The sequence below is a fragment of the Sander lucioperca genome, chromosome 12 (assembly GCF_008315115.2).
Source record: "Sander lucioperca isolate FBNREF2018 chromosome 12, SLUC_FBN_1.2, whole genome shotgun sequence".
Taxonomy (NCBI): Eukaryota; Metazoa; Chordata; class Actinopteri; order Perciformes; family Percidae; genus Sander; species Sander lucioperca.
Genome location: NC_050184.1, coordinates 13,071,750 through 13,083,880, shown reverse-complemented (window position 1 = coordinate 13,083,880; position 12,131 = coordinate 13,071,750). Strand labels below are relative to the sequence as shown.

The following is a 12,131-nucleotide window of genomic DNA, read 5'->3' as shown; positions in this document are numbered from 1 at the left end:
GAGGCACCGCTGTGTCAAAGTACAGTGCAGCCTCACAGAGCCTGTCTGTGATGTGACAATACAACTTACTTTCTGACCTCTTAGGCTTTTTTGAGCAACTGAAAAGTGACATTTGAAATGGCTGGAGGGTTATAGGTAGAGGATACCATGTACTCATCTTTTTTTGCTTAGTATGAATACAAACTCATCGGGGCAAGTTAGATAAAAAAGTTGAAAAGATGGCAGGTTCATCAACTACCTAAGAGTCTCATGATTTATGAAGAAGCTGACTGAAAGAACATTTTATGGGTCATTTTAACAGCACAGTAGGGTCTGACACTAGTGGCATGTGAGAAACTTTACCCCTAATGAGCCTGAAGCCTTCTGGAAAGGCTCTGCTAGTTGTTTCCAAAGAATTTAGAAAGAGTAACTGAGAACTAAGAATTCTGCTTTGTTGACTAATAGTTCAGCAATATACAATAAAAAGGACATTCCATTCACAGCCTCAGTTTGCCCCCAAGTGCTCTCTTGTACTGTAAGGACTTCCATTCAAAAGCCCAAACTGCTCAAAGAAAGTGTTCAGATAAAAAGGAAAGTTCTCTGCGCTTCTGCAGACCACAACAATCCGGTGCAACCAAGGCAGGACAAAAGCGATATGAAGTAACAAATAATAGCCGGTGCAACACAGATGTCTTCTTACTTGATAGTTTTATTACTTAAGGTGCAAAACAGTGACTAACGTTTCGATGTAGAGTTACATCTTCATCAGAGTCCTTGGGAAGGACTCAACAGTCCAAAACTCCGAAAATATTTACTTTACTATCATCAAAGACAAAGAAAAGCATCACGTCCTCACATTTAAAAAGCTGCAGTCAGTCAATGTTGCTTGAAAAAAGACTGCAACGATTAATTGATTGTTAAAATAGTTACTGACAGTTATTTTCTGTCGACAAATGGATTCATCGCCTAGGCTAATTGTTGCAGTGCATACATTTATTTTCAAAGTGTTGAAGCCCGTACAATATTTAGTGATGCAAAACACTGCTTATGTGTGACTTTAGGCATTCCAAGGAATTTTGGATGTTACTTTAATGCCACCATAGCTACAGAAACTAAAGCAGTGGTAACAGCTGAAGTATAAGACTGTTACCAAGGATGTTGAGTGCAGGTGTACAAATAGCCTGGATTTTGTACAAGGTACATCAGGGGTTCACTTAAAATTATGTTTTCTATCACTGCCTTTCAACAGTGAAGGTTTTCAAAGTCACACTCTGGGATTTTATTTTGTCTAGACAAGTCTGTAATATGAGAACTGTTATGGGTCCTATTCAACTATTCTTCTTTCACAATGTCTCTTATCTGTAAATCATAAAAAAAAAGTTAGTTGTATATGTTTTACTTGCTGTGTTTAGTGTAGAAATCATTTTTATACTATGCAAGAAAAACATTCCAAATAAAGATGTGCTATTGTATATCATTTGTAATCAAGCTGTGGCTTTGCTACATATAAAGTCTTGTTAATGATACACCAGAGACTGTTCAGTAGGCTGTATAAACAGGATGCCTTTCGGAGACATACAAATACAGAGCACGTAGGTTTGGAGATTCCTCTGTGACAAGGCCAGGGTTTTATTTTGACAAAGTATCCACATTGTACTAACAGTTCCTCCACGCGAAGACCTGGGGGAAGTTGAATCCGCCCTTGCACACTTTTCCGGTATTTGCCTTGCTCTCTTGTCATTGCATAGAATTCAGACTGGAAACCATGAAGGGAGATGAGAGCGGTGCCAAGTACAGTACATTGGAGCTGATGAAACAAATGGGAAGGGAGTGGGAGAGGAGCAGCCAAACAGTCTGAAAATGCCCAAGAGAAAGTCAGAGATCAACAGCACAGTGATTGGAGTGTATATTAAAATGAAGAGTAAATAAAAGAGTCACTGACATGCATTGAATCAAACTATGTCAGAACACCTAACCCTCACTCTTGGATGATAACATTCTCATATTTTAGTTTTACTATATTTCATTTTCTGTAGCCTACTATTTTACTGTACTACACTATATTAAACTATACTATGCTACATGCTGTATACACGTGCCGAGTATGGTACTGAATGACTCAAAGGGCATATCTCCCTTGCACATAAAAAATAATTTCCAGTCATTCCAAATGCATTGGCCTTGGTCTATTAAGTGTCTTTTGCTCTTCTCTTTTTATGCTTGTGACCCTACCGCTATTAAAATCCACATATTAACCACACACCATTGAACAATGGTGTTTTCTGTTGCATTCTTAGCCATTGGCAATATCATATCAAATGATTCCAGTGTGCTACCATGACCATGCCCTTGAGTGAGGCTGGTTGGCAGGCAACCATCCTCATTCTGCTGCCATCAAGCATCCGAGAGAAAGCATTTTGCAGATGACAGAAAGACAGACAGACAGACAGACAGACAGACAGACAGACACCTATCCATATGGACCTTGGACCAACTCAGAAATGTGTGTAGATAGAAGGCAACCAAATAATAATAATTATAATGGCATATTATTGCTTTACTGCTCAATTTGACTGGTAACTCTGCCACATTTCAGGATACTCTAGCCTACATTATGAAAAGAGTAACCATTCAGCTAATTGAAGTGACAAGCAATAATAATTGGTATAATCAGGGTTGTGGAAACAGAACAGCAGAAAAAGATTACGAGGCGAGAAAATAAATGTTACACTCACACCTACTGGCCAGCAGTTGTACTAGCTCTGATTCTGGATCTTGTGTCACAGGCATGGATCACAGGCATAGACTCTATGGCATAGACTGTAGCGTGGTCCCCTACAATGCCCATATTTAATGCTGTCTTTTTGAAAACTTATCCTTGCACTGCTATATAGTTTTTATATTACTATGTCTACATATCCTTGCACTATTGGACTTAATTGCACTACCACCATGACACACACACTCTCATAAAGCACCTTACAGCACCTTACCTGCCCTGTCACTGCAAGTGTCTCATGCTTATACATCCCTTGGTACATTCATGTGGATTTTTTATTTAGTATCTTTTCTTTTATTATCCATATTATTCATGTGGGGTTTTTTTATTTGTTATTTGATCATCCTGTTTATGATGTATGTGTATGTTGTGTGTGATGTCTTTAAGCTCCTGGGACCTTGAATTTACCCTTGGAGATCAATAAAGTATCTATCTATCTATCTATCTATCTATCTATCTATCTATCTATCTATCTGTCTATCTGTCTATCTATCTATCTATCTATCTATCTATCTGTCTGTCTGGCTGTCTGTCTGTCTGTCTGTCTATCTATCTGTCTGTCTGTCTGTCTGTCTGTCTGTCTGTCTGTCTGTCTGTCTATCTATCTATCTATCTATCTATCTATCTATCTATCAATGAGGGTTTCACTGGGTCCCACCTCTCTGTGTAAAGCAGTTTTAAACCAGACACTCGTGGCACATAATTCCCCATTCCTGACCTAAAGATGTGTAATTAATCAACTTTATAACAATTTCTTGGACAAAACTTTCTAAAACGTGTCAGTCGTGAACATACCCCTGCCCCGTTCCGTTGTAGGCGTGTAAGCGTACGTGGACGACGTTACGTCACTCAAAAGTTGCACACAAATGATAGCTTCATGGACAGTCAAAAATATTAAAACCAAAATGTAAACAACTATGTGAATGACCCAACTAAGTTTTTTTATTGTGACAGAGAGCTGCATTTTTTTTAACCCAGCGCAGGGTGGTAACAGTGATATATCCAACAGGTTTCCAAAAAGTAACATAATCGTATCAAACGTGTTTCCAATATGCATTTTTCTGTTCATTTTATCAATCCAACACTAATTAGGTATGTGCGGGTTGATATCGAACATTACAACATTATCAATAAACGTTTTTGTTGCATTGGTTGATTGGGGAATATGTACCATTAAAATCGGTTGGGTCAGTGCAGGGTCAGTGCCGTAGTCTCGCATTGCCAGACCATGCGAGACCTATCTCCACAGCGCTGTAGTGCCTTATTAACGTGTGCTTTTCAGATATCAGAGCTCAGGAGGAACAAGTGAAGGCAACAAAAGTTTAGAGCACAGAGTTGAGATATCTGTGGACATGGAGGAAAAACAGAGCTGTTCGGACACCAATTTTGCCCCAGGTACCGTAGAATACGTGTATTATTTGTTTAGTGCGGTAGTAGAGTAATTTATTAAATTGACCACCTTGTCAAAAGTAACCAGTGAACCGTTAGCTAAGTTAACTGTCCAGGCTGAGGCAGTGGTCTCTATCAACCAGCTGTTGGTAACAGCTAACAAAAGTGTTGTGTGTTGTTGAAATGTACTTTAAGCGTTGAACAACACTTGGGTCTCCTTTTAGCTGCCTCTGTATGTTGAATTAATGTTAGTTCATCAGAGAGAGAGATGATGAGAAGCACAAAGTTAGACTCCGTGTAACCTAATTCCGTGTAATGTTAGCTAGTTAGCTATTTGCCAGACTAGAACGAAACGTCTAACTAAACTACGCTCCGAATCAGGCTGTTAAATTTGTCATAGGTGACATTAACATATCTTGTATGTCCTAAGTCCTTATATCAATTCATTGGGGTCGTCTGATAAATTCGGCATGCAGGTGATCCACCAAACCGCATTGAGAAAGAGCAAGCTCCAATCTGCGATTTGAGCCTGTCCCTGCTGACAGCATTTCAAATATTCTAGGCTACACATTGTCTGTATACCAATAACAATTTGAGTTTCTGACTCGTAATTAATGTGACTTTGTCTTATGTGTCACTTGTATTTGGTTTCTTCAATGATGTGAATCAAACTGCCACCTTAAAGAGGCTCTATTATGCTTGTTGGGATTAATTATTAAGCTTTGTTTATTTATCACCTTAGACCCAGGGGGGGCTGGAACAACACAAGATGCCCCAGGTGACCCCAGCGCAGAGGAAATAATCAGCAGACAGCTGACTGAACAGGGCCGGTTTGCTTATGCTGCACTGTGTGGTGTCTCTCTGGGCCAGTTGTTCACTGGACCTGAAAACAGGTAACAGAGCCATGAGGGATAATGTCATCATGACATCCTATGTGTGTCCATTCTACTAATATCAATATAGTCATTGTGTTGAAGAGTGCTTGCTTCCATTTTTTCTAGTAAGCTCAAATCTACCATCTACCTTCCTCTAATTCCACCTTAATTATTTAAGGGATAAGGGACTGATCACTGACAAGTTATAAATTTTTGGTCAGTGTGATTTACTGTCACACACACTCAAATTTGGACTTGCACGTGTAGTTATGTAAGTGGTCATCTACCAGGGTCAAATTTAAGTGGGTGAGAGAGATTCTTACCTGATCTTTAAGAAGTCTCAGACATCCAGACATTTCCAAAGGTTCGCTATTGGATTAGGAAAAAAGTGAGCAGAGGAAGCCACTCCGAACCTCAAAGAAATCATGTGGCCTGGCCTTTTTATTTATTTTTTCTGCACAAATGCAACATTTCTGAATGCTGCTTTTCCTTCTTCCACACGTGAATATCCATGTGCATTAATAACTTGTTTAACTAGACTGTGAATAATAATGCTTTAACTGAACTGTGAACCTGAGGAGATGAGCAGTTGCGTGTTTCTCAGTGTGTTCAGGGACAAGTATCTGCAGGGCTTGGTCCGCTGGCTGAACCTGGACGAGTCGGTGATGCCGGTTATGGGGGCTTTCCTGTCAGGCCTGGGCTTTGAAGGCTCCGACACCTTTCTCTCCATCCTACAGGCCGAACCACTTCTGGCTTCAGGGGCAACCCCCATCATACAGGTGTTGCTCACTCTAATTCTATTATTTTGTGGTTTGATAGGAGTGTTTCATAACTGATCATGCAAACAAAAGAAATTAGCTTGTGTCTGGATTTCTACAAACCCACAAATTATAACCAGCTTTCACTTTGTATTACAGGATCTGGTGTCTTTTTCTGTCAAAGACGGTAAGAATCCTTTGATGAATTAATAACTAGCTACTTTAAGTTTGTGTAAATTCATATAAGCCTGTTCCTTTATGACTTTCATGGTCTGTCACAGGCCAGTATGATGCCAGATCGAGGGTTCTCATCCGTCATGTCAGCTGTCTGCTACGAGTCTTTCCACAGCAGCTGGAGGAGTTCGAGGAAACACTGGGAGAGAGGCTGAGGGAAGCAGGAGAGGAGAGCGAGTAAGTTCTGTTTGGATAGAAGGAAGGATGGATGAAAAATGATTGTAACTGAGTCAGATTCTATGTTTACGTGGTGCCTTAGTTAATTTAAGAATACAAAATAATATGTTCTGCCTTAGCTTAAAAGTCATCCTATCTCAACGTGTGTGTGTGTGTGTGTGTGTGTGTGTGTGTGTGTGTGTGTGTGTGTGTGTGTGTGTGTGTGTGTGTGTGTGTGTGTGTGTGTGTGTGTGTGTGTGTGTGTGTGTGTGTGTGTGTGTGTGTGTGTGTGTGTGTGTGTGTGTGTGTGTGTGTGTGTGTGTGTGTGTGTGTGTGGTCCAAAAACCGGGAATACAGTATACTTGTGGGGTCTGGACAGCTTTGTGGGGCCAAAATGCTGGACCTCACAAAGGGCTGTTTGAGGGTTAAGACTTGGTTTCAGGGTTAAGGTTAGGCATTTAGTTGTGATGGTTAAGGTTAGGGTAAGGGGCTAGGGAATGCATTATGTCAATGACGGGTCCCCACAAAGAGTGTGTGTGTGTGTGTGTCACAAACACTGCGCATGACAGTCATACGTGTATCCAAAATGAAAGCGTGAAGGTGGCTGTGTGGCATAAACAAGCAGCTTTTCTTTCTTTCTTTTTTTCAGGATGACACGTTAAACGCACAAGAAGAGTCATTTGACATTTTTATTTGTTGAGCTCATGAATATTTCAACTAATTCAGATGGTCTGTCTGACTCTGCTCTTTAGAGAGGAGTCCTCGCTGAGGCTGAGGCGAGAGAGAGGGCGAAAGTTGCGCCGCTATCTCCTCATTGGACTAGCCACCGTGGGAGGAGGAACTGTGATTGGTGATTATTCCTGCTTCAAGTGCTTTTGAAAACCTTTTTAAATGGACTTTCGAAACATCTAGTATCATATGTGCACACATAGACTTTAATTGATAAGCTTACCAACTGATAATTGAATCACTATAGAGTGTTAAGACTATCAGAATAATGCACGAAGATTGCATCTTGCATCAGTTCACACACTCCGTAGACTTAACTTTTCTTTAAAAGGCTTCACTCTACACATTTTGGCTTTTTTTTCCTGTACTGACTGCATTGTTTGTACCTTTGCCAGGTGTGACAGGTGGGCTGGCAGCCCCCTTAGTGGCAGCAGGGGCCAGTGCTGTGCTGGGGGCAGGAGGGGCTGCTGCTCTGGGCTCAGCCACTGGCATTGCAATCATGGCTTCCCTTTTTGGAGCAGCAGGAGCCGGATTGACTGGTAAGAATGTTGGAAGACATGCGATGCGTGCAGATAGAAGTCATCTTTAGAATTTTTGACTGAACGTGATAAATACACATTTGTGCTATCCCCTTAGTTTCATATATTTAGCTTTTCTCACCTTCTTGATATCTGCTCTTCCCTACCTTTGTTTCATTTTTTTATACATTGTTTCTCCAGGCTATAAGATGAATAAGTGCGTCGGGGCGATAGAGGAGTTTGAATTCCTGCCGCTGAGATCCGGGAAGCATCTTCACCTGACCATCGCGGTGACAGGTTGGCTCTGCGGTGGTAAATACAGTAAGTATGGCTTCTGTTGTCACTACAACCACTTACAATTTCCACTGATTAGGTGAGGTCCATATGGATAAGTCCTCTATCATGGTATATGTTAATTTACATGGCAATATCAATATATACATTATTATGGTATAGTACATTTTCTGTCAAATGAATTGATAAAATGAATGGATAAAATAACCAGATACGCTCAGAGGTGTTAATCGTAAGACATTGTGGCATCATAACGGCTGAATTGAACCTACAACTGCACTGAACGTGTGTGTGATCATCGCAGTTAAGCCTCTTAATATAATTCTGTAAATTCGTCAAAACACATCCTGAAAAACAATACATATTTTTTAAGTATGGAGGATACAAACAGTAATTATGATAATGTCCTCAGTAAGATGAAGGTGAAGTTTCCATGTTGAATGGTGTTGAAGTAGTTAGGTGGCAAAAAAACGAAGAAGGACATTAATATTAAAGAGAAACCGAGAAGAACACAGATGGGATTGCTGGGCAACAGTTACACACAATACATAGACACTGGTATAGACACATAATGTTCTATACCAGAGTGTTCACCTGAGATTATGCAAACAAAACGATGCAGCTCTCTCCCCCCCCACTAAAAAATACACTCAGTTACAAGCTTAGTACCCCCTTCACATACAATGGCTAAAAAAAAACAAGTTACAGTTACAGTTTACAAGTGCTGCTTAGTTGTATCCTTACATTAAAACACAACTTCTGTCTTCCAGGTTCGTTCCAGGCCCCGTGGTGCAGCCTGGGCGAGTGCGGGGAACAGTACTGCCTGGTGTGGGAGTCACGTTTCCTCAAGGATCTGGGCTCAGCCATGGCCTCTCTGTTGGATGGGCTGGTCAGCATGGTGGCCCAGGAGGCGCTCAAGTACACAGTGCTCTCAGGTAGGAGGGTGCCGGAAGCACTTAAGTCTATTCAGTGGGTCTGTATTTGGAAACAGGAGTGTTTGTGCTAGTGGTCAAATATGTTCTATTCTGAACTTGTGACATGTGATGTAAAAAGGGTAATGCTTTTGTGGCAATGATTGCTGATAATGAGTTGATTTTTTCTTTAACAACCCCGACTGTCTTATCTAGCTTATTGTCCTTTTGTTGTATTGACCCTTTCTTGGTACTGCATTGATGTCTTTTTACACCATCACACTGTCCAGGCATCGTGGCGGCTCTGACGTGGCCTGCGTCTTTGCTGGCAGCAGCCAGCGTCATTGACAACCCCTGGTGTGTTTGTCTGAACCGCTCAGCTGAAGTGGGGAAACACCTGGCACAGGTTTTGAGAAGCAGACAGCAGGTATCGTACTACCTTTTTACATTCAGTAAACACTAGGAGGATGAAAGCTACTTCAGAATTGTGCATCTCTTCTCTTTTTGTCTGTATTTGAAGGGTAAGCGGCCTGTCAGCCTCATAGGTTTCAGTCTTGGGGCCAGAGTTATCTACTACTGTCTTCAGGAGCTTGCAAACGACAAAGGTACAAACACCTTTCTGTGGATAAACCGTATTTTGATTATGCGTCACGATTAGATTCACACCCATGATTCCTTGCACTGGCTGTCTTTGTTCAATGTGAGACATCCCTGGGTTAAAGTCATGACTTTTAATCACCTCTTTTGCTAAGTCACTGGTGAAGCATGGTAGAATTGTTATGACGGGCCTAAATAATAAGTATTTAAATGTGGTTATACCTTTTTTTTGTAATTAAAACCGCAATTAAAGGTGCTGTAGGTAGGATTGTGAAGATCCAGGACTTAGCCAAAAAATTTGAACATTAACAACTTCTCAGTCCCTCCCCCCTTTCTGCTAAAGCCCAAAACGTTCTCCTAAGCCCCTCCCCCCACAAGGGAGAATGAATGCGTGTGCAAGAGCAGTGATTGACACGCAGTTAGACACCCCCCCCCCCCGGCCCTGATTGGTGCATCTGAACAGGGAGCTGTGGATCTTTGCAAATCACACTACAGGCTGTAGGTGGTGCCAGAGGAGCTGGATTTTTTTTTTTTAATTATTACCTGCTTCATGTAGTTCTACTCAAACATAGGGTCAGTTTCAGCAAATATGATGGAAAGTTAGTTTTATAAGTCTTACCTACTGCATCTTTTAATGAGATTCAGTTTCTCATCTTCCATCATTTTATGTACATTGTTCTGACAAGCCCTGTATTGCGGTGATTCCTCAGGGAGTGAAGGAGTAGTGGAGGATGTAGTCCTCTTGGGGGCCCCTGTGGACGGCTCTGAAAAGGCCTGGGAGAGAATTTCCAGGGTAGTGGCTGGAAAGATAGTCAACGGCTACTGCAGGTAATCTAACAGAGCTCTAACCTTTAGTATGCATTGAGTAAAATGTCTGCATTTTTTTTACAGTGAAAGCTTACAGTTGCTTCATAGTTTTGATATACTCATCATTTAGTCATTGTATCTGAGGTCCAGTGTTTTGAATGCAGTATTTGTGATTTTTAAGTATTTCATGAATAAATGACTTTCTGAACTATCCACCTGTCAGAGGGGACTGGCTCCTGGGGTTCTTGTACCGAAGTTCATCTGCACAAATGTCTGTTGCTGGGCTACAGCCAATCAACATCCAGGATCGGCGTATAATCAATGTGGATCTTTCCTCAGTGGTGAGTCAGAGCATATACTTAAATTAGGCCCGCTAAAGTCCCCTTTTAATAAATTGTTTTTCGAGTACATGTGAGCTAAAGATGATTTAACATCTCAAGGTTTTCATCTTTTGAAGAAATACCCACATGCATCAGTTTTCTCAAATTGACCCTTTTCATGCATACAAATGTCACACTTGTTTGTTAGGTCAGAGTCTGTGAAATAATAATATAAGAAGTCATGGACTAATTGATGCAATTCATAATTTTATTAGCACTTAAAAAGAGACGGTTGTATTGCTTAAATTAAAAGATAAGAAAAAATGCCTTTCTGCCACCCTGTAAATCAACATGATTCCACAGGAACCTTCAACATGTGGATAACATCTGGTTCAAGAAAACTAGTTGATCAGAGGTTTCACATTTCACTCAACATTAAAAAAAAAAAAAAAAAACATACAGAACATGTCTGAAGCACCATAAACTATACACAGTACCTGGTCATGTAATGTAGGAATATACACTGTAATTTACAAAGAAACGTGTCCTTTTTTTTCCCGTCGGGGACAGTAAAACCATGTTTCTGCTTCCCAGGTGAAAGGTCACTTGGACTACATGCGTCAAATGGACACCATCTTGGTGGCAGTAGGTGTTCCCACCAAAGAAGTCCCAGGAGCCTCCTTTGCTCTTCCTCACTTTGTAACATTTACACAAGGGACAGTGGACATCCCGGACCAAATCCCCAATGAGCAACAAGTGACTGAGACACAAAACCAAGCCGAGGAGGCTGAGACCTGCACAGGAGAAAGTGGAGATGTGAAAGAGGCGGCAGAGACGGAGGAGATGGGTGACGGTTGGGATATCCCTGATATTTCAGACCTGCTGGACTCATTAAATGATGCAGAATCAGACAGGAACAATATACTACAAACTTCTGAGGAGAGTGCAAGTAATGACAACACAGCATCTGCTTTAAATGCCCCGGGTGACGGCGTAGAGGAGGCGGACCCTGATAATGAACACATATCATGGAGCTGGGATGATACACACTGGACTACAGAGAACACACACGAACAAAGGCAGCCAAACTTGTAAAGAGCATGTTACTGGACAAGCTGCTTCCCTCTAAAATCTTGTCTTCTCGAGTTTTTTTTTTTCTCAGCATCAAATCTTTATTGGTGAAAATATCCATTCCATTCTCAACACACTGACACGCCGAGAGAGAGACGGCTAAAAAGTCAATGCACACGTATGACAGCCTCAAGTGAAAATCTCCAGCTTTGTTTAATCATGACATGTTGTTTTTAGACAAATGTATTAATTCAATAACAATTTAAGATTTTGTAAATGATGTACGTTTCTTTTACCAACTGTAAATAGTGTCCTAAATTGTTTTCTAAACTCGCTGTGAGATCAAATACCTGTAAATATTACTTGTCTCTTGCAGGTTTTAGAGGATGCTACAAAATAGGTGATATCTCCGTTCCTCTCACATCCTTCTAATTTTCATCCATTGGCCTGGTTGCTATGGATATTTCACAGTATTTATTTTCCATAAGGCCGAGCATAATTCAGTGAATGCATCTTCAAGGCCTTTCTTTTCTCTATTCCGTCCACGCCAATGTGAAGCACTGCTTACCATAGAGTTTCAGGGTCTAGTTATACATTGTATACTGGCACTGATAATACTGGAAATAGTCGGTTTCTTCTTCCATATTTCATAATTGTAAAGACATAATTCAAGATGGAACAAGGGATGAAACTTTGTGTCCATAGACATTTTTT

At 40.9% G+C, this 12,131-nt stretch overlaps 1 protein-coding gene across 1 annotated transcript; it reads left to right on the top strand.

Moving 5' to 3' along the window:
* Positions 1-4,017: 4,017 nt before the first annotated feature.
* Positions 4,018-11,701, top strand: tmco4 (transmembrane and coiled-coil domains 4). Its single transcript, XM_031286630.2, has 14 exons — positions 4,018-4,153; positions 4,890-5,040; positions 5,627-5,801; positions 5,940-5,967; positions 6,062-6,191; positions 6,923-7,020; positions 7,295-7,438; positions 7,619-7,738; positions 8,482-8,646; positions 8,913-9,049; positions 9,143-9,227; positions 9,930-10,047; positions 10,250-10,367; positions 10,941-11,701. The coding sequence occupies exons 1-14, from the start codon at positions 4,111-4,113 to the stop codon at positions 11,439-11,441; spliced, it is 2,013 nt and encodes a 670-aa protein (XP_031142490.1). The 5' UTR covers positions 4,018-4,110; the 3' UTR covers positions 11,442-11,701.
* The last annotated feature ends 430 nt before the right edge of the window (positions 11,702-12,131 follow it).